Here is a 23021-nt window from a genome sequence, read left to right as displayed (position 1 = left end):
CCTCCTTCCTGATGGTAACACTGAGAAAAGGGCATGCCCCAGGTGCTGGAGGTCTTTAATAATGGATGCTGCCTTTCTGAGACACTGCTCCTTGAAGATGTCCTGGGTACTTTGTGGGCTAGTACCCAAGATGGAGCCGACTAAATTTACAACCATCTGCAGCTTCTTTTGGTCCTGTGCAGTAGCCCCTCCCATACCATACAGTGATGCAGCCTGTCAATATGTTCTCCACAGTACATCTATAGAAGTTTTTGAGTGTATTTGTTGACATACCAAATCTCTTCAAGCTCCTAATGAAGTATAGTTGCTGTCTTCCCTAAACTTACCTGGTTGTTCTCTTCACCTACACAGAAACATGCTGCTTCTGGACACCTGATGTCACACTGTTAAAAGCAATTTGCCATACATTCCTTTCTCTTCAAAACAGCCTCACCCAGTTAAACTCTACCAGAATCTTTTAAATTCCTCCAAAATTGCTTTGCTCTTGTTTAGGAGCCCGTGGGCCTGTCCTAACCTTTTCCATTGCTATCTTTAAAACTAATGGTCACTAGAGCCAAGGTGCTTCCTGACTTACCATCATTTACTTGCCATGACTAGTTCTCTATGAAGGGGACCAGTAATACCTGCTATATATCAACTCAGGAAAACTTTCCTGGACATGTTTAACAAATTCTGCCCTCTCCAGGCCCTTAACACTGTATGGTTCAGTCACCAAGGGGAAATTAAAATCACCTACAAATACAATCCTTACAATTTCTCTGCACAATAGTTCCTCAGTTTTCTGTTGACTTTTGGATGGGGGAGGATCTATAATACAACCTACTGGAGTGACCTTCCCCTTCTTCTTTCTCCACTGTGTTTACCCAAATGGCCTCACTACTGATCCCTCAAGATTGGACTCACTTTCAAGGGCACTACATCTCATGTTCTCGATATATATTGCCTATTTATTACTATTATTAGTATTTCTTTTTTGTATTTTCACAGTTTATTGACTTTTGCACTCTGGTTGATCACCCGAGTTTGTGCTCTCTTTCTTTGATTCTATAATGGTTATTATTCTATTACGGATTTATTGAGTATGCCTGCAAGAAAATTAATCTCAGGGTTGTTTATGGTGACATGTATGTACTTTGATAATAAATTTACTTAGAATTTTGATTGTCATTTCCAGCTACTGCTGTTACGTCCTCCCTTATCAAAAAGGGCAGTGGCCCCCAACCACCGGGCTGCGGATCGGTACAGGGCCGTGAGGAAAGGATATGATTTGGTGATATGAAATGATATGGGTCAGCTGCACCTTTCCTCATTCCCTGTCACGCACACTGTTGAACTTGAACCCACGCAAGGTCATCAGTTGCCTAAACCCACTGATACCCTGGTGCCAGGGATCACTGGTTAGCCTCGCAGTGCCGTTGCTGCTGGCTTGCAGCGTGGACAGATGGGCGCCGCCTCTAAACCTGTTTAGCACACTGAATGTTCATGGGGAACCCGGTCCTAAAATATTCGCAGACGACCTAATTCAGGCTCAGTTTCGTAAGTAGCAGAGCAGCTACCTCACTGCGATCTACTGAAAGTCATCCCGTGAGCCAAACTTTTGTTGGCCGATAGATCCTACGGAGGGGGGAGGTGGGTGTGTGCCTTGTCTCACTCCTCGCTTGGTCAGTCCCTCTCTCCGATCTGTGACCGCCACAGCCCTGGCACGGGGACCTCTGGCCCTGACCTTGTCCTCTCACCCCACCTGCGACCAGCCGCACCTGGCCAAGGCATCTGGTGGCGGGCGGGCGGGAGGCTGGAGCTTGGGCCTGGAGGCTATCTAATGAGGCAATGAAGCCCTCAAAACTGCTTCGGTACCTTGAGTCCAGGCACCCTGTACTTAAAGACAAACCCACTGAGTTTTTTCAGCAGAAAATGCGTGAGCAAGCGGGACAGAAGCAAGTGCTGAGAGCCATGAAAACTAAATTGCTGAATAGACTGGACATAAGGAACCCCCTTCAAGTATTGCTGTCTCCCATCAGGCCACGATGGGGCCATCTTGTTGCAGGGAAACAAGGCTTGGGCTCCTACTGATTCAGCGATATTGGTGTGTTGCAATGATTTTATATGTTCATACGAGGAAAATATGTGCTATGTGTTTGATATCCAAACGTTACTTAAAATGTTATGCTATTGACTTATAAGTGAGTTATAATTGACTTATCACTATATTCATGTGAGGAAAATATGCGCTGTGTGTTTAATATTAAATTTGTTAGATAAACCCTTTTAGAAACGAAATTGAGTGTATTAGCCAGTTATAGTTGACTTATCACCTATATTCCGGCCTTGATTAACATCCCCGCCCGCCCCCCCCCCCCGTCGGCCGGTCCACAAGAATAATGTCAATATTAAACCGGTCCGCGGTGCAAAAAAGGTTGGTGACCCCTGAAAGAGGGTATATGCCCTCCACAGTTACCTATACTTATGTTTTGCCTGTAGTATCTGTATCTGAGCTGCCAGTTCTGCCCTATGTTTCTTTTATGGACATGACATAACCCAGTCCTCAGTGCCAAAGCACGCTTTGAGTTTCACAAGGTATCTTGATGAGAATCTCAGCCTGAAACAACATATATTCAAAGTTCAAAGTATATTTATTATCAAAGAACATATATGTCACCATATACCACCCTGAGATTCATTTTCTTGTGGGCATTCACTATAAATATGAAGAAACACAATAGAATCAATAAAAATCCTCACACAACAAGACGGATAAACAACCAAGATGGAAAAAACAACAAACTGTACAAAGACACAAAATACCAAAACAGTAATAGTACAGTGTTAGGGTTAGTAAACATAAGTGGAGATGTGGAGAAAGCGAACCAGCTGAACAACTTCTTCAACAGGTTCGACAGCTCAATCTCATCCTCACCGCAGAAATCCACACCAGGCTTACTTCCCTCACAGGAAAATAGCCACTCACAGGAGACCTTGCCCACGCCCAGAATTACGGCTGCACAGGTGGAAGGTCAACTGAGGAAGATCTGTACCAGCAAGGCGGCTGAAGCGGATGGAGTTTCCCCAAGATTACTGAGGGCCTGTGCTACTGAGCTGGGAGAACCACTACAGCGCATCTTCAACATGAGCCTGGAGCAGAGAAGAGTACCCAGACAGTGGAAGACATCCTGTATTGTCCCGGTACCGAAGAAACCACAACCAAAGGAGTTGAATGACTTCAGACCTGTTGCCTTGACGTCGCACGTGATGAAGACCATGGAGCGGCTGATAATACAGAATCTGAGGCCACAAACCAGGCACGCCCAGGATCCTCTTCAGTTTGCATATAAGGAGAAGGTGGGAGTGGAGGATGCTATCACGTATTTGCTGCACAAATCACTCTCTCACCTAGAGGGGGTCAGTTGTGCTGTGAGGATTACATTCCTTGACTTCTCTAGTGCCTTTAACACCATCCAGCCCAAGATCTTAAGGCACAAACTAACGGAGATGGGAGTAGACTCTCACATGGTGGATTGGATAGTGGACTACTTGACAGATAGACCTCAGTATGTGCGGTTGGGAGACTGTAGGTCTGACACGGTGGTCAGCAGCACAGGGGCGCCGCAGGGAACCGTACTCTCTCCGGTCCTGTTCACCCTGTACACATCAGACTTCCAATATAACTCAGAGTCCTGCCATGTGCAGAAGTTCGCTGATGACACGGCCATAGTGGGGTGTGTCAGGAATGGACAGGAGGAGGAGTATAGGAAACTGATACAGGACTTTGTGATATGGTGCAACTCAAACTACCTGCGTCTCAATATCACCAAGACCAAGGAGATGGTGGTGGACTTTAGGAGATCTAGGCCTCATATGGAGCCAGTGATCATTAATGGAGAATGTGTGGAGCAGGTTAAGACCTACAAGTATCTGGGAGTACAGTTAGACGAGAAGCTTGACTGGACTGCCAACACAGATGCCTTGTGCAGGAAGGCACAGAGTCGAATGTACTTCCTAAGAAGGTTGGCGTCATTCAATGTCTGTAGTGAGATGCTGAAGATGTTCTATAGGTCAGTTGTGGAGAGCGCCCTCTTCTTTGTGGTGGCGTGTTGGGGAGGAAGCATTAAGAAGAGGGACGCCTCACGTCTTAATAAGCTGGTAAGGAAGGCGGGCTCTGTCGTGGGCAAAGTACTGGAGAGTTTAACATCGGTAGCTGAGCGAAGGGCGCTGAGTAGGCTACGGTCAATTATGGATAACTCTGAACATCCTCTACATAGCACCATCCAGAGACAGAGAAGCAGTTTCAGCGACAGGTTACTATCGATGCAATGCTCCTCAGACAGGATGAAGAGGTCAATACTCCCCAATGCCATTAGGCTTTACAATTCTACCGCCAGGACTTAAGAACTTTTTAAAAGCTATTATTAATGCTCTTTGAGATGGTGATTTAGATGCATATCATATTTTTTTACTGAGTTAAGTATTGTATGTAATTAGTTTTGCTACAACAAGTGTATGGGACATTGGAAAAAAAGTTGAATTTCCCCATGGGGATGAATAAAGTATCTATCTATCTATCTAGTGAAGTTGAATGAAGTTACCCCCTGATTCAAGAGCTTGATGGTTGAGGAGTAATAACTGTTCCTGAACTTGGTGGTGTGAATCCTGACAATTCCTGTACCTCCCTTGTAATGACAGCAGTGAGAAGAGATCATGTCTTGGATGGTTGGGGTCCTTGGTGATGGATGTTGTCTTCCTGCAACAGCACTCAGTACTCAGTGGTGGGGTGGGCTTTTCCCTTAATTTCCTTCATAGATGCTACCTAGCCTGCGAAGTTCCTCCAACATTTTGTGTATGTTGCCCATCCTCTTGAGTTTGCCTACCTTACCTTTTAACCATATAACCACATAACAATTACAGCACGGAAACAGGCCATCTCGGCCCTTCTAGTCCGTGCTGACACTTACACTCACCTAGTCCCACTGGCCCACACTCAGCCCATAACCCTCCATTCTTTTCCTGTCCATATAACTATCCAATTTTACTTTAAATGACAATACCGAACCTGCCTCTACCACTTCTACCAGCTACATTCCACACAGCTACCACTCTCTGAGTAAAGAAATTCCCCCTCGTGTTACCCTTAAACTTTTGCCCCCTAACTCTCAACTCATGTCCTCTTGTTTGAATCCCCTTACTCTCAATGGAAAAAGCCTATCCACGTCAACTTGATCTATCCCCCTCATTATTTTAAATACCTCAATCAAGTCCCCCCTCAACCTTCTACGCTCCAAAGAATAAAGACCTAACTTGTTCAACCTTTCTCTGTAACTTAGGTGCTGAAACCCAGGTAACATTCTAGTAAATCTCCTCTGTACTCTCTCTATTTTGTTGACATCTTTCCTATAATTCGGTGACCAGAACTGTACACAATATTCCAAATTTGGCCTTACCAATGCCTTGTACAATTTTAACATTACATCCCAACTCCTATACTCAATGCTCTGATTTATAAAGGCCAGCATACCAAAAGCTTTCTTCACCACAATATCCACAGGAAATTCCACCTTCAGGGAACTATACACCATTATCCCTAGATCACTCTGTTGTACTTCATTCTTCAATGCCCTACCATTTACCATGTATGTCCTATTTTGATTATTCCTACCAAAATGTAGCACCTCACACTTATCAGCATTAAACTCCATCTGCCATTGTTCACCCCACTCTTCTAACTGGCCTAAATCTCTCTGTAAGCTTTGAAAACCTACTTCATTATCCACAACGCCACCTACCTTAGTATCATCTGCATACTTACTAATCCAATTTACCACCCCATCATCCAGATCATTAATGTATATGACAAACAACACTGGACCCAGTACAGATCCCTGAGGCACACCACTAGTCACCGGCCTCCAACCTGACAAACAGTTATCCACCACTACTCTCTGGCATCTCCCATCTAGCCACTGTTGAATCCATTTTACTACTTCAATATTAATACCACTTCAATATTGAACCTTGAGAATTGAAATAAATGCAGTTTAGCTAATTAATTACTTTCCCTGCCTTTATTGTGCGCTGGCTATCCTGATTATGAGATTTGCTCTCGCTGGCAACTGCTTTATCCCATGATCATATCATTAAAGTCCCATTACCCTGCCAATCTAGTTTAAACCCTTTCAGTATTGAATTAACTAATTTCCCTGCAAGGATATTGGTTATCCTCTGGTTCAGTTGCAGTCTGTCCCTCTTGTACAGGTCACCTCTACTCCAGAAAAGATTTCAGTGGTTAAAGAACCTTAATCACTGCAACCACCTGAATCTCCAGCAACTCAGTCACGTATTCATGTGGCCTATCCTTATATTTCTGACATGTAGCATCAGGACTTATCCTCAAGGTCCTGCCTCTTATAAGCAACTTATACTCATTTTGCAAGGCCTCATCCCTTGTTATATTTACGTCATTTGTATCAACATGTGCAACTATTTCTGGGTGTTCATCATCCCCTTCAAACAATTTTCTGCAGCCACTCTGAGATATCCTTGACCCTGGCACCCAGGAGGCCATACATCATCCTGTCGTCTCTTCTATGGCCCCAGAATCTTCTGTGTGCTCTGTAATTATTGAGTCTTTTATCACAATCACCCTGTCTGACTGCATATTTTCCTTCTGATCCTCAAAGTCTATTTGAAGTGTCAGAGACCTGACTCCCTCTGCTAGCCCTGAAAGACCATCTCCCTCAATAGTATTCAAGGGAGTATACCTGTTAGTGAAGGGTATGGTCACAGAAGAATCCTGACTGCCTACTCCCCGTCCTATTCCTTGGGGTTACTCATCTAGCTGAAGCTTGTATTTTGGGTGTGACCACCTCAGTACAGTCGGCCCTCCTTATCCGCGAGTTCCGCATCCGTGAATTCAACCAACCACGAATCAAGAAAACCCAGAAGTGCTCTTCCAGCACTTGTTGTTCGAGCATGTACAGACTGTTTTTCTTGTCATTAGTCCCTAAACAATACAGTATAACAACTATTTTACATAGCATTTACATTGTATTAAGTATTATAAGTAATTTAGAGATGATTTAAAGTATATGGGCGGATGTGCGTGGGTTATCATGGATCGGGATTAAAAAAAATCGGAAATTACTATGTAAGTTGGAACAGGTACATCCAGTACTATTTAATGTCAGTTAGTCAAACGTTTGTCTTAGTATATAGTATATATTTAACCTTTCCATGCATATAAAACACTTAAGAAACATATATTTCAGCACCGGGTTTGGGAACAGAAGTTCCGGAGTTCGATCCAGTGACAGACCACTATCGAGTGCACTCTCCATTCATGCCGGGTTGATGTGGAGGATCAAAAACTCAAAACCCCAAAACCCAATAATAAAACCACTATGTTGCTTAGTAATAATTGTAGCTTTCATCGGGGCAGAGCCTTTCTCACTTTATCCTTTAAAATTGTTTCGATTGTTGACCGACGTAGCCTAACGTTTTTCCAATGACTGATGGCGTTTCACCTCTTTCCCATTGCTTTATTATTTCCACTTTATTTTCAATCGTGATGGTGATTATTTTCGTGAACAGGAACACTGCGGATTCAGAGCTCCGATGCCAAGTCCTAATGTCCACTGCACTGAGACAGGTTAAATAAGGTCTGGGGTTCCGCTGGGTCCTAAGATCCACCGCATTGAGACAGGTTGAATAAGGGGCTTGAGCATCCGCATTTTTTGGTATCCGTGAGGGATCCCGGAACCAATCCCTCGCGGATAAGGAGGGCCAACTGTAAAAGCTTCAGCTTTGTTCTCAGTTTCCCAGGTGCTTCTTTGTATATCCAAATCGAGCTGTGGTACCTTGACCCAATCTGTCAGGAGCTCCAGCTGGCACACTTTCCATAGATGTTGTCTTCAAGGAGACCATGAAGTTCCCTTCTCACATCTTGCAGAAGGAGCATTCTGTTACCCAAAATGCCATTCTACCTACACTGAATGAAGTACTGAGGATGAACAGCAAAGATAAAACCTGTGATCTGTACCCCTTTACTAAAGCCTCAGAAACCAAGGACTCAACTTCCCGGTCTCTCAGTTTCTCAAAGGGCTGCTCTACTTAACTTGCTTTCATTGATGATTGCTCTCCAATTAACCAATAAATGAGATTTGCCTTTTTAAAGTTCCTGCTCTCACTCCAAGCAACTGGGCCAGTTACTCAGCCTCTTCTCACCAGAGTGTCTTGAGCCAAAGCCTCCCTACTCCTCCACTGGCATGTGTGGAATGCTTGATATTGTTTATGTGAGAGAGAGTGAGTGTGTGTGAGAGAGAGAGAACGTTAGAATGTGTTTGTGAGATTGTGAAGTTCTTTGTGTGTAAGGCTATATGTGTTTGAAACCTTGTGTGTGTGTATGAGTGGAATCTTGTATGTATGAGAGAGTTTGTGGGCTTATGTGTAAGAGAGTGATTTTGTGCACGTGTGAGCGGGAGCACGATAGGTTGTGTGTGTGAGGGAGCACATGAGGTGGTAGAGAATAGATGATAGAGAAAGTGAGCTTGGAGAGAAGGAGTGTGCGAGATTGCAAGCAGGTGAGGGAATGAGTGCAAGAGAGATTGAGAGACTGCTGATTGCACATGAAGAGAGTGTGTTTGACAGGTTGCCCACAGCTGCACTGATCTCTGCCTGATGGGTGTGTCAATGAGGGGTTGGCTTCTTCTCAGCTCTCCTGATCTTTATACATGCTCTGTCCACTTTCCAGATGAGAGCAGCTGGATGAGTGAAAAGAATGGTTGATTTCCCTGCCTCAGGAATACTCTGATCCAATGATCTGCAGGTTGGGTACCGTCCCAGGATGTACAGCATGTGCCCAGGACCTGCTGTAAATAATCTCATTAAAAGCAATTATTTCACGCTATGTACACTTTTTTCAGAATTGTTGTCCATTAATTGGTGTGTGTGAACACGGGAACGTGCTCCACTGTTAACTCCTTGCACTTCCTTGATGCATTCGCAGTACCACTGTGGTCCTCCCTCATTATGCTCCATGCACGAGATGTCTTCTCTTTTAATGCACTTCTGCAGCAGGGATAAGGGCCAAATACAGGTAATAGGACTACCTTAGATGAGCATTTGAGATAGCATACAGGAATTGGGCAAAAGGGCCTATTTCCATGCTGTCGGACTGTTAGTCATCAGCACCTCACAGTTCTTTGCCTGCACCAGTGCAGCTGTACCGTGTATTCAGCTGATTATGGAACTTTTACTGGGGATATTCCTCTTGCTGACAACAGCACTGTCATTTTCACAGGTAAGGTCCTTTATTGAATTATTTTCCTTAGAGCTGTAAACTGAGAGATGTGATAATTATGCAAACACGAGGAAATCTGCAAATGCTGGAAATGTCGACTGCACTTCTTCCTAAAGATGCTGCCTGGCCTGCTGCGTTCCACCAGCATTTTGTGTGTGTTGATGTGATCATTAAGTCATTTTGGTGCTCAGATGGCTTATGATGTGGACATTTGATTTGCGAATAAATGGATGAGTTCGACGTCTGTGCCAGTAAATCCAGCTGCAGTGATGATGTGGGCTGAGCTACAGAGAGCTGCTGACACTGCTGCCCCCATTCAGTATACAGCATTCTGCCTGTTGTGGTGATAGTGCGTGAATGGTGCTTTGTGCCTTACTGACTTCTCAAAACTCCTCCCAATAAACATCTCAGTCACATCTAGCTGTTACTGGGTTTGGATATAGCCCACGTGCAGAGCGAGAGACACTGAAGCGGGTCAATAGTTCACAGCCTTTAATGCAAATAGAGAAGGATAAAAAAAACAATAAACGTTAGGCCAAACAGCGCCGTTAACTAAAACTCTCAAATGGAAAGCGAAGCCTACTCTGTGGCTGAAAGGAATAACTAAATATAAAACAAATACCTCTAGTCTTCAGAGCCAGTTGACTCGACAGTCCAGTTTCCCAGGCAAAGCCAAACGCAAGCAGGCAACGAAGCATTGCTGTGCTAGGTTCAAGTCTCAAAGAGCGCTATGATGAAAAGAATGGTGTTAAATACTATCACAATGAAATAATAATTAGCTGACAAGTGCATATTCACTAGTGCAATTGACGGATCTGCTATGCTGCCGAATCAGTGGTAGTGACACCTAGCACTTTTAGTGCAGGTACATTGTTGTACTATTTCCAGCCAAAGCTGAATTTTGTGAGGAATCAGCCCCAGATCAATTGTTGAGGTGCATATAGAAAATCTTGCATCATGTCATTTCCCACCCCTGCACATCCCGCCTTGAGATCCACAAACTGCTAGGTCAGTCAGTAACCCACACCCCTGCATCACTTCCTGCTTTGATACACAGAGAATGTTCCCAGTAAACTTGTGGCATATGCAGTAACATTCATGTTAGAAGAAAGTTCCCTCTTTCCTGTTGCTCAAGAATGGAATAGCCTACAAAAAGTAGTAGCTACAGAGTCTGTCAGAGAAAAGGCCCTCCCACAATTGAGGCAATGTCATGAGAAAGCCCAGTCCATTGTCAAAAACGCCTTCCGGCCATGCCATGCTCTCTTCTCGCTGCTGCCATCGGGGTGGAGGTATAGGAGCCTTAGGTCCCATACCAACAGGTTCTGGAGCAATTATTGCCATTTAACTCTCAGGCTCCTGAACTAGTGTGGATAACCTCAGCACCTAATGGATTCCGCAACCTGTAGGCTCACTTTCAAACACTCTACACTCATGTTCTCAGTATAATCTACTGCTTTTAATTATGTTTTTTTTTGTGTTTTCATGGATTGACTTTTCACATTGATCTGTCAGTCTTTGTGTGTATATTTTCATTGATTCTGTTGTATTTCTTTGTTCTACTGTGAATGCCTACAAAAAATATAGTGACACACACTTGTATGTACTTTAATAAATTAACTTTGAACTTCTGTCCAACAATCTGAACAGTGATTGGTTTATAATTGATCTCTTGTAGCTAATCTGCTCAGCCCTGCCAGACTTTCTTCTGTGATCCCAGAACCTTGCACTTCTTTTGCAGAAAAAAAGAATGAACCCAAGGCTGGTATTTCAATCTGTAACAAGGTTGGTAATGAAGTAAGAGAGAGAACTGCTGAAGTGAATGGATAAATCAGTCCATCTGCTATATAGACATTTAAGGAAATAGTGTAGAATACATTCCCATTGCTAGAAGAATGTGATGCAGATGGTAGGTCAGAAGAATGGACAAAATATGAAACAAGAAGAGAATGACTCAGGCACCACTGTAGCGGATGATTAGTGAGAAACTTACAACTCTGTGTTTCTGTGTTCAGAGCTCAATTCTGGCGCCATTCTGTAAGTAGTCTCTGTACATCCTCCCCATGCAATACATGAACTTTCCCTGGGTGATCTGGTTTCCTCCCACAGACAGGTGTGCTGTACTGGGTAAGTTAACTGGTCATTCTAGCTTGTCCTGTGATTAGGTTAGGGTTTATTGAAGTTGCTGAGGCAGCAGGGTTTAAAGGATCAGAAGGCCTGCTGTATCATTAAGTAAATAAAGGAGATGCAGGATATGGGCAAGTTCCTAAATGAGTACTTATGTTGGTATTCACCAAGGAGAAGGATGTAGAGGATAGTGAAATCAGTGGGGAGTGTGCATTTATGCTAAGGCATTTTGAGGTAAAGAAAGGTGGTGGTCTCTAAAGCTGGTTGTCCTCATGATGTGATGGGATACATCCAGGTTACCAGGAGGGTCAAGTGATGACATTCCTGGGAACTTGACCTAGATCTCTGTGCCCTCTCCAGATACAGATGAAGTCTTGGAGGACTGGTGAGTAGTTAATGTTTTCATTTTTTCAAGAACAGAAATAGAAATAATCCTGGAATTTATTGTCTGGTGAATCTCACATTAGTAATAGGGAATCTATTGGAGAGGATTCTTAGGAGTAGGATTTATGAGCATTTGCTGAAACAATCTAATCAGGGACTCAGCATGACTCTATGAGACAAATCATATCTTACTAACTTGATTATTTTGAGGAAGTAATAAAGGGAGCCATGGATGTTGTATATGTGAATTTTAGTAAGGAGTTTGACAGAGTCCCTTCTGGTAGGATCATCCAGAAGACTAAAATGCATGTAATCCACAGTATATTTGCCCATTTTAATGCAGAATTGGCTTGCCTTGTGAAAGGGTAGTTGTCAATGGAGGGTATTCTGGCCGGAGGTTCATAACTAGTGGTGTTCCACAATCATCTGTACTGGAACCTCTGTGGTTTGTGATATACATAAAAGACTTGCATGGGTGGGTTAGTAAGTTGCAGATAACACAGATTAGTGGTTTTGTAGAACTTAGGGAAGATTTCCCAAGGATACTGCAGGATATAAACAGTTCCTGACATCAGCAGAGAAATGGACGATAGAAACCATGCGAAAAGGAATAGTACAGTGTTAATGGTAGGACCTTTGAAAGTGTTCTTGTGTAGAGGAATCTTGGGCTGCAAGTTCATAGCTCTCTAAAAGTGGCTGTACAAATCAGAATCAGGTTTATTATCACTGGCATGTGTCGTGAAATTTGTTAACTCAGCAGCAGCAGTTCAATGCAATACATAATATAGAAGAAAAAAATTAAAATGAATAATAAATAATCAATGACAGTATACGTATATTGAATAGATTAAATTGACAGTGTGGTAAAGAATATGTATGGCACACTTTATTAGATATTAAAAGGATTAACTCAATAATAATGATCAGTTAGGCACAGAGAATCTGTATTTACTGACAAGATCTCAGATAACAAGCACATGAATTTACAGATTAAGTGTGTGCACATCCACTAGGGTTTTTTCTGACCCTCTATGAGCAGACAAAGAATAGAAAAGGTAATATCCAGGAAAAGGGTGTTTGTTCCTTGTGTTCCCTATGTAATCACCATATGTGTGATGTAGGCTCCTCTACATCTGCGATGGTTGGTCTCTGGAGTTGTCACTGTGAGCTCAAAATCCTCCAGTCTTATTTGTTTCCTTATCGGATCAATCTATGTTTCAAATTCATTGGCTCAAGATAATCTAACTGACCTGTGTCAGTTTCTCATTGGATGTGACACAAGGCTATAAGAAGTTTTGCTTTATGGCTGTCTTCAGCCTTATGAGGTGAGTGAGAGGAAGGGACTGCCAGGGTTAGGGAGAGAGTGATAGGAAGGAAGAGATGTGATAACTGAAAGGGACCCTGTCAACTGGTTTGAAATGAGCATGGAAGAGGGAGTAAAAGAGTTGTTTGAAGTAAGCGGCAGAGGAGTGAATGACACGGAATTTTGGTGCCTGCTGGCTTCCAACACATCAGCTTATTCTCTTGGAACCTTATCCCTACAATGTTTCACCTCTTCACTTGGATTATCTTGATTATGAATTGCAGCAAATGACCTTGCCAGTAATTCGGCTTTCCCTAGTTCAGTGACAGTAATTTTGCTTATCAATATTGTGGCCCCTTTGAATTCCACCCCCCCCCCCCGCCTCCTCCCCATCCCATTATCTTAATCATGGAAAGGATTTGGAGTCCAGGCGCTCGTATGCACGGTGATCCAAAAGGTAATTGCAGGCTATACATTGGAACACAGTCCAGCAGTTCTATAGGCTAGAGAGAAGGAGAGAGCGCTGAGGTTGTTGCTGTTCTTGAATTGGCAAAACTGTGTGCAGTTTTGGGCTCCTTATTTAAGAAAGGATGTGCTGACGTTGGAGAGGTTTCAGAGAAGCTTCACTAGAATGATTACGGGAATGAGAGGGTTAACATATAAGGACCATTTGACTGCTCTTGTACTGTACTCCTTGGAGTTTAGAAGAATGAGGGGAGACCTCATAGAAACATTTCAAATGTTGAAAGGCATGGACAGAGTGGATGTGGCAAAGTTGTTTCCCACGGTGGGGGAGTCTAGTACGAGAGGACATGACTTGAGGATTGCATTCAGAATGAAGATGCGAAAAAAAATTTTTAGCCAGAGGGTGGTGAATCTATGGAATTTGTTGCCACAGGCGGCAGTGGAGGCCATGTCATTGGGTGTATTTGAGGTAAAGATTGGTATTTGGGCAGAGATTGATAGGTATCTGAGTAGTCAGGGCATCAAAGGTTATGGTGAGAAGGCGGGAGAATGGGACTAAAGGGGAGATTGGATCAGCTCATGATGAAATGGCGGAGCAGACTCAATGGACTGAATGGCTGACTTCTGCTCCTTTGTCTTATGGCAAGGAATTACGGGGCAGACACTTGGTTCAGCAGTTCATTAGCAGAAACTCCTGTGTCCACATTAAACTGTTATCCTGGAGCAAAAATCAGTTCACAAAATGGTGGCTGCAATGACAGTCTCACAAAATGGCCACCTTCATTCCTGCAACCGCATGGCAAGAACAAAGACCGTTGTCTGTTTCTACCATCCTTTCCTCATTCCTCTTCACTGATTTGTAGATTGTAGTTCTTTCTGGCCAACATATCCCTCCTCTTGATCCAAAGATGTGTATCTTAGGATCACTATCCTTCTCTCACTCTGTTAACTGCCCCGATGGAACCTCAATAGGTGTGCAGCACTTAAACAACAGAAGTAAAAGTAATATTTACTAACTGAATTCACACTCTTTTTATATAGACAATCGTTTCTTGTTTTATTTAAGTGTCATCCTCTCATTTTTGCATAATTTCAGCCTTCCACCTAAGTTGATAGATATTAAGCACTACAATTATCAACGTACATAAAATTAGTTTAATAGTATCATTCTCACCCACGGATGTATTTGAAAATTTGATTCCCAATTCCAAAACTTATTCCAAATTTCTGAGTCACTCAACACTTAATTTGTATGCAGTTTAATTATTTTACTGTGGTTAGTCAATTGCTTAATTTTCTTCCTTGCCACTTCCAATACTCATGTCATGGCAACTTGGTATTAACATAATCCCCCAAATATTCATCCCTATCAGTCAAATAGTCAGTTCCAAAGTCACATCAGATACCTCAGCTCTAAAAGATGCCATGAACACCCCTGTTTGTGGGACATCAGAGGTCACTTCAGCAACAGAGGCTAATACTGACTGTACCCTGCTGATGGAGGTCTCTCGCTCCTCCATCGCATTTTCCTTCTCTTACTTCTCTGATCAGGTCAACAAACGGGGGAGGGGGGACGTTTAATGAGACATTCAGAGGCAGAAAGTGATCATGTCCTGTGAATGTGTGCTGTCCATCTTAATCAGTTGGATGACCCCTCTATGCTGCAAGCAACACACCTGCCTCTCTACCCCCAAAATGTAGGCAGAACGTCCTCTCCCTTCTCCTGAAAGAGAGCATTTCTACTGAAACGCTCTTTCCCCTTCCCTGTCTCTCCCTCCCTTCCTGCCCTCTCTACCTTCCCCTCTCTCTCTCTCCCCCTCCGCCTCCCTCTCCCCTCTCTCACTTCTCCCTCTCTGCCCTCTCTCTTTCCACTTCTCTCTCCCCTCCACTCTCTCCCTCCCACTCTCTCTCCTCACCCCCTCTCCCCGCACTCTCTTTCCCCCTCCCTCTCTCCCTCCCCCTCTCCTTGCCCCACTCTCCCCCTCACCAACCCTTTCTCTCCCCTCTCCCTCCCCTCTTCTCCTCTCTCCCCCTCCCACTCACTCTCCCCATTCCTCATCCTCTCCCTCCTCTCCTCTCTTCCCCCTCCCTCCATCTCCCCACTCCTCACCCTCTCTGCCCCTCCCCCTGCCCTCTCTCCCTTGCCCCACTCTCCCCTTCCCCTTCACTCCCTTCTCTCTCCCCCTCTCTCCCTTCCCTCTCCCTACCCCTCTCTTCCACTCTCCCTCCCCCTTTCCCATTTATCCCCTCTCACCCATCCCACTCTCCTCTCTCTCCCGTCCTCTTCTCTACTCTCTTCCCCTTTCTCTATCCCATTCTGCCACTCCTTCTCCCCTTCTCTCTCTACCCCTCTGCCTCTCCCTCGCTCCCCTCCCTCTCTCTCCCCTCGCCCTCATCTCTCTTCCTTCTCCAACCTACCACACACTCTCCCCCACTCTGCCCCTCTCTCTTTCCCTCTGTCTACCCTTCCCCCTCTCTCCCTTTACTCCGCTCTCTCCCCCTACCTCCCCTCTCTGCCTCTCCCCTCCCTCTCTCGCTCCCCCTCCCATCCTTTCTTTCCCCTCCCCTTCCCTCCCTCTCCATCCCTTCCCCCTCCCCTCCCCCTCTTCCTCTCCCCTTTACCCCTCTCATCCATCCCACTCTCCTCTCCTCTTCCCCTCTCTCTCCCCTTTTCTACCCTCTTCCCCTCTCTTTCCCCATATCCCTTTCTGCCACTCCCTCTCTCCTCTCTACCCCTCTGCCACTCCCCTCTCCCCCCCTCCCCTTCCTCGCACTCTCCCCCACTCTGCCCATCTCTCTCTCCCTTGGTCTACCCTTCTCTCCCTTTACTCTGCTCTCTCCCCTTCCTCTCTCCCTCCCTTTCACACTCTCTCTCTCTCCCCTCTCCCACGCTCTTCTCACCCCCACTGTCTCCTCACCCCCCTCCACTTTTCCACTCTCTCCACCCTCTGCCCCAGTCTCTCACCCTCTTGCTCCCTTCCCCTCCCTCTCCCCTGCTCCTTTCACTCCCTCCCTCTCTCTCCTCACCACCTCTCCCCTGCCCTTTATCCCTCCCAACCCTCCCTCTACCCCTTCTCTCCTTGATCCCCCTCTCTCCCCTCTTACCCCTTCTCTCCTTGATCCCCCTCTCTCCCCTCTTACCCCTTACTCCCCCCTCTCCACCTCCTTTCCCCTCCCTCTTCCCCTCACTGTCTCTCTGCTCACCCCTTCTCCCCTGCACTCTCTCTCCCTTCCCTCTCTCCCTCCCACACCCTCCCTCTCCCCTCTCTCCTTGCCCCACTCTTCCCCCTCACCAACCCTTTCTCTCCCCTCTTCACCTCTCCCCTCTCTCTCCCCTCCTCCTCTCTCTCCCCTCTTCCACTCTCCCTCCCCTCTTTCAATCTCTCCCCCTCCTTCTCACTCTCCCCCACTCCTCATCCCTCCTCCCTCTCCTCTCTTCCCCCTCCCTCACTCTCCCCACTCCTCACCCTCTCTCTCCCCCTCCCCTGCCCTCTCTCCCTTCCCCTCCCCCTCTCCCTTCCCCACTCTCCCCTCTCTCTCTCCCCCATCCTTTCTCTCCCCTCTTCCCCATTCACCCTTCTCTCTCTCCCTACCCCTCTCTTCCACACCCTCCCCCTCTCCCGTTTACCCCCTCTCACCCATCCCACTCTCCTCTCTCTCCCGTCTTCCCCTCTCTCTCCCCTTTCTCTATCCCTTTCTGCTACTCCCTCTCCCCTCCCTCTCTCTCCCCTCTCCCTCATCTCTCTCCCTCACTCTGCCCATCTCTCTCTCCCTCAGGCTACCCTTCTCTCCCTTTACTCCACTCTCTCCCCCTCCCCTTTCCCTCCCTCTCACCCTCTCTCTCTCCCTTCTCTCCTCACCCCCCCCCCACTTTTCCACTCTCTCCACCCGCTGCCCCCACTCTCTCACCCTCTTGCTCCCTTCCCCTCCCTCTCCCCTCTGCTCCTTTCACTCCATCCTTCCCCTCCCTCTCTCTCCTCACCCCTCTCTCCCTCCCAACTCTCCTACTACCCCTCTCTCTCCCCTTTTCCCCTCTCCCACTCGCTCTCCCCTTTTCCCCTCTCCCCTCTTACCCCTCACTCCCCTCTCTCCACCTCCTCTCCCTCTCCCCCTCTCTCTCTCTGCTCACCCCCTCTCCCCTGCCCTCTCTCCCTCCCACATCCTCCCTCTCCCCTTCACTCCTCCCTCCCTTCCCCTCTCCCTACCCCTCTCTTCCACTCTCCCTCTCCTGTTTACCCCCTCTCGCCCATCCCACTCTCCTCTCTCTCCCCTGTCCTCTTCTCTACTCTCTTCCCCTCTTCTCTACTCTCTTCCCCTCTCTCTCCCCTTTCTGCACTCCCTCTCCCCTCCCTCCCTCTCTCTACCCCTCTGCCACTCCCTTGCTCCCCTCCCTCTCTCTCCCCTCTCCAACCTACCACACACTCTCATCCACTCTGCCCCTCTCTCTTTCCCTCTGTTTACCCTTCCCCCTCTCTCTTTACTCCGCTCTCCCCCTCTACCTCCCCTCTCTGCCTCTCCCCTCCCTCTCTCTCTCCCCCTCCCATACCTTTCTTTCCCCTTCCCCTTCACTCCCCTCCCTCCCCTCCCCCTCTTCCACCCTCCCCTTTACCCCTCTCACCCATGCCACTCTCCTCTCTCTGTCCCTTCTCCTCTTCTCTACCCTCTTCCCCTCCATCTCCCTCTCTCTGCCCTCTCTCCTCTCTCACGCTCTCCCTTTCTCCCCTCTCTCTACCCCTCTTCCTCTCCCCCTTGCTCCTCTCTCTCACATCACCCCCTCTCTCCTCCTCTGCCCCCCTCTGTCCCCTCATTTCCTCTCTCTCCCCTCCCTCCCCCTTTCTCCCCCTCTCTGTTCCTTCTCCCTGTCTTCCCCCCTCTCTCTCCCCCTCTCACCCCTCTCCCCTTACTCCCCTCAACCCTCTCTGCCTCTCTTCCCCGCTCACCCTGCCTCTCTCTCCATTCTCCCCTTACTCTTTCTCCCCCACACACTCCCCTCCCCCTCACTTTCTCCCCTTCCTCCCCCTCTCCTCTCCCCTCCCCCTCTCTAGCCCTCTCCCTCTCCCCTTACTCCCCTCTCCGTTCTCTCTCACCTCCCTCTCTCTCCTCCCCACTCCCTCCCTTTCTCACCTCTCCCCCTCTCTCTCTCACTCTCCTGCCCATTCCTCCTCTCTCCTCCCCCTACCCCTCCCCTCTCTCCCCCTTTCCCTCCACCTCTCTCCCACCCCTCTGGCTCACTGTCTCTGCCTAGAATTGATCACCTCTCGCTCAGTCTGTCTCTTGCATAGCTCACCTCTCTCGCTCTCTCTCACTTGCTATCTCTCCCTCTCTCCCCTTTTCCTCTGTTTCACTCTCTCCTCTCTACCTCGCTCTCGCTCTCACACACTCTCTCCCTCTCTGCTTCTTTCTGTCTCTCCCTCGCTCCCTCCCACTCTCTCACTATTTCTCTCCCTCTCAATTTTTTACTCACTGCTTCTATCCTGCTCTTGTCTCCCCAGCCAGAGCGTTTCATACCGAAACAAAAGGTCAGCTGCTTGCCAGTCCTCTGCGACCTTTTGTCTACGGCTAGAAGGATTGAAATATTTTACACAAAGTCCTAGCAATCTGATTGGTTGCCTCTCCCACAACTTGGGGTACATTGCATTAGGGTGGGGACTTAATCAACTTACTGATCGATCACTTCTTTCTTCCTTTACCTTACATACTAGCACACCCATCCCTGATCTCTGTATTCTCCATCTCATGGAATACATAAATAAAGTGGTTTAGAACAGATTATTTTTTGAGGAAAGAGGAATACTTTTTCTCTGCAAACAGTTTAATAACTTGAGCTATTTTTCATACAACTACACATAACTTGTATATCTTAAGTTGCACCATCAAATAAAAGATTTCAAAACCTTCTCGATCATGAGATGCATAAAATATAACTGGTTTAAGCACTCACAAGGTTGTGTTTTTGAGGAAATTGGAAAATTATTTGAGGGCAATTAGATTCTGTGCATTTTTATTATATAACTACATGTAAATCTAAGTCTTGAGTTGAACATTCAGATGACTAACGGCAAAATGCTCTGGGCCATGGAATACATAAAATTGTTTAGAACAGATTGCCACATAGCATTATTGTTGGAAATGGCAATGAAAAGGCTTTGCTAATACTGATTTTGCTTTTGAGAGAGAGTGAGGGAGAGCAGGAGAGATGAGGGGGAGTGAGAGAAAGAGAAAGAGGATGAGAGTGAGGGAGAGCAATAGAGTGAGAGAGAAGGAGATAGAAAGAGACGTAGGCAATGTGGGCCATGCCAGAGAGAGAACAAGAGAGGGAGGGAGAGAGAGCGAGACAGAGCAAGCAAGTTAGAGAGAGAGATAGAAAGAGAGGTAGGCAATGAGAGATGGAGGGTGTGAGGAAGAGAGGGGAGAGCAGGCGAGGGGGACAGAGAGACAGCGAGATAGAGGGGTAGGGAGAGAGAGAGTTAGAATGAAGGAGAGGGGTAGGGGGAGTGAGAGAGAGAGAGCTAAATAGAGCCAAAGGGAGTGTGAGGGGGAGAGAGGTGGATAGAATGAGAGAGGCAATATGGGCAATTCCAGGCATAGAGAGAGTGAGCGGAGAAAGTGAGAGAGAGAATGGGAAAGAGCGGGGAGAGGTGGGCAATGAGAGAAAGAGAGTTAGAGATAGCCAGAGAGATAGAGGTAGGCAATGAGGGCAATGCCAGGGAGAGGGTGTGAGGAAGAGGGGGGAGAGAGGGAGAAAGAGTGCAAGAGATAGAACAAGAGAGCAGGGCAGGGAAGAGAGGGAAAAACGGGGAGTGAGAGAGGGAGGAGAACGGGAAAGAGCGGGAGAGGGAGAGGGGGGTGGGCAATGCTAGGGAGAGAGAATGAGCCAGAGAGAGAGATAAAGGTTGAGAGGGAGAGAAAGAGGGAGGTAGAGAGAGGGTGCAATACAAACAGAGAACGGGAGAAGGAGAGAGGGAGCGAGAGGTGTACAATGAGAGAGAGAGAGAGATCGATAGAAAGAAGTGGGCAATGCCAGGGAAGAGCGTGTGTCATAATGAGGAAGTAAGAGAGACTGAGCCAGAGAGAGAGAGGGAGAGGGTGAGAGAGAGGGGGGAGAGTGAGAGCAAAAGAGAACGAGAGGGAGAGCAAGAGTGAATGGGGGAGAGGGGGAAAGAGGACGTGAGAGAAGGAGAGAGAGAGATGGGTAATGAGAGTATGAGAGAGAGTCAAGCAAGTGAGAGAGATATATAATAAGGGAGGTAGACAAAGTGGGAAATGCCTGAGAGAGAGTGACAGAGGTGGGCAATGAGAGAGAGTGAGATAGCGTGTGTGAGAAAGAGAGGGGGAAAGAGATAGAATGAGATGTAGCAATCTGGGTAATGCCAGGGAGAGAGAGAGAGAGAGGCAGAACGAGAGCCAGAGAGTGAGAGAGTCATCCAGAGTGAGAGTGAGAGAGGTGGGCAGTGCCAGGGAGAGAGCAAGAGAGGTGGGCAATGTGAGAGAGAGAGCGAGATGGAGCAAGAGAGAGATTGTAAGAGGTAGGCAATGCCAGAGAGAGCGAGACAGCGAGAGAGAGAGAGAATGGAAGGAGCAAGAGGTGTGAAATGAGGGCGAGAGCGAAGTGTGCAATGGGGAGCGAGAGAGATAGAAACAGAAAAGGTGAGGGAGAGAGCGAGAGAGGTGCAATGAGACAGAGAGCGAGAGAGGTAGAGATAGAAAGAAGTGGGAAATGTGAGCAATGCCAGGGAGAACGTGTGAGTCAGATTGAGAGAGAGAGAGAAAGAGAGAAACAGAGACAGAGAGTGTGAGAGAGAGAGAGAGAGAGAGAGAGAGAGGGAGAGCGAGAGAACAGGAGAGAGGTGGGCAGTGGGAGAGAGGGAGCTAGTAAGGGAGGTAGGCAAAGAGGGCAATGCTAGAGAAAGATCAAGAGGGTGAGAGAGAGGGAGAGAAATTGCCAGAGAGAGAGATAGTAAAAGAGGTAGGCAATGTTGGCAATGCCAGAGAGGGAGAGAGAGAGCGAGAGAGGGAAAGAGAGAGTGGGAGAGGGACATAAAACGAGAGGTAGCCAACTTGGGTAATGCCAGGGAGAGAGAGAGAGGGGGAAAACAAGAGCCAAAGAGTGAGAGAGAAAGTGAGAGGTGTGTAATGAGAGCTAGCAGAAGAAAAAACAAGAAAGCAAGAGGGAGTGCGATTGAGAGAAATAGAACGGGAGAGAGTGAGAGGTATGAAATGAGAGGGAGAGTGAGTGAGGGAGGGGAGAGAGATAGAAAGAGGTGGGCAATGTGTGCAATGCCAGAGAGAGAGAAGGGAGTGAGAGAGAAGGGAGTGAGAGAGACGTGTACAATCAGAGAGAGCAAGAGGTGTGCAATGACAAAGTGAGAGTGGGGAAGAATGGGAGTGATGGAGAGAAAGCAGGAGAGAGAGGGATAGAGTTGGGCAATGGCAGAGAGAGCAAAAGATCAAGAGAGTGAGATAGCGAGAGAGAGTGGGAGAGAGATAGAACGAGAGGTAGCAATCTGGGCAATGCCAGGGAGAGAGAGAGTCATTCAGAGCGAGAGGTGTGCAATGAGAGAGCGAGCGAGAGGGAGAAAAAGCGAGAGGGAGAGGGTGAAAGAGAGAGCGAGAAGTGTGCAATGAGAGAGAGTGTGAGGGAGAGAGAGATAGAAAGAGGTGGGCAATGCCAGGGAGTGTGTGTCAGAGCAAGAGAAAGAAAGATAGAGAGTGTGGCAGAGAGGGAGAGAAAGAGCGAGGGAGGAGATGGGGGTGTGAGAGGGAAAGAGGGAGTGTGAGAGAGCTGGGGAAAAGGGAGAGAGAGAGAGAGAGGGGTTAGAGGGAGAAAGAGAGAGGGAGAGAGCGAGAGTGAAGCGAGTGAGGAAGAGTAAGAGAGGTAGGCAAAGTGGACAATCCCAGGGAGGGAGAGACCGACAGAGTGTCACGGTCCCGACCGTTAATTCCTCTGATTCTCCTAATTCCCTTTTCCCTGTGTTTTCCTGGGCTCCTTGATTGAGGCACCTGATTCCCATCTAAACCTGCAGCAAAAAACCCGGCTTTGCATCCACTTGTTGCCAGGCTGTTACTTCAGCCCGTGCGGTAATTCATGTTCCCGGCTGTCTAGAATGCTGTATTCCAAGTTTTGCTTCAGTACCGAGGTTTACCCATGTAACTCTGTCTCTCCATGTCAAGACAAGTATAGCCTGCTGTTTGCTTTTCCATTTAATGTTCTATGTCAAGATAAGTTTTGCCTTTCTCCTCCATTCACCTACGCTGTTTGCCTTTGTTAATCCTGTCTCTCGACTGCTTGGAATTGTGTGTTCTACAGTCTGTTTCTGCGCTGTTGTTTGCCTGTGCGAACTCGGTCTCTCCCTGTTAACAGGAGCATGGCATGCCACCCACTGTTCTCCCCCAGCCACACTCATACCCTTGTCTGCATCCTTGCTCTGCCTCGTCCTATCATCTGCTCTCACTCTCTGC

The 23021-nt window shown here is 47.0% G+C and overlaps 1 protein-coding gene across 5 annotated transcripts in view; it reads left to right on the top strand.

Annotated features, from left to right (window-relative positions):
* Positions 1 to 23021, top strand: part of uimc1 (ubiquitin interaction motif containing 1) — a 177215-nt gene that overhangs the window by 110820 nt on the left and 43374 nt on the right. For 3 of the 5 annotated variants that reach the window (XM_073067929.1, XM_073067927.1, XM_073067928.1), the window contains one exon: positions 8738 to 8893. The exons of 1 other annotated variant lie outside the window; for it this stretch is intronic. In XM_073067929.1, the coding sequence (XP_072924030.1) occupies positions 8738 to 8741 (4 nt within the window). In that variant the 3' untranslated portion in view covers positions 8742 to 8893. Of the gene's footprint in view, positions 1 to 1174; positions 3480 to 8737; positions 8894 to 23021 lie in introns of those variants that run through there. One more of the 5 variants, XM_073067926.1, reaches the window with a different exon arrangement.

Source organism: Hemitrygon akajei, chromosome 15 (assembly GCF_048418815.1).
Source record: "Hemitrygon akajei chromosome 15, sHemAka1.3, whole genome shotgun sequence".
In the NCBI taxonomy this organism is placed as follows: domain Eukaryota; kingdom Metazoa; phylum Chordata; class Chondrichthyes; order Myliobatiformes; family Dasyatidae; genus Hemitrygon; species Hemitrygon akajei.
Note: the sequence above shows the minus strand (reverse complement) of the source record. Positions and strands in the feature narration are given on the sequence as shown.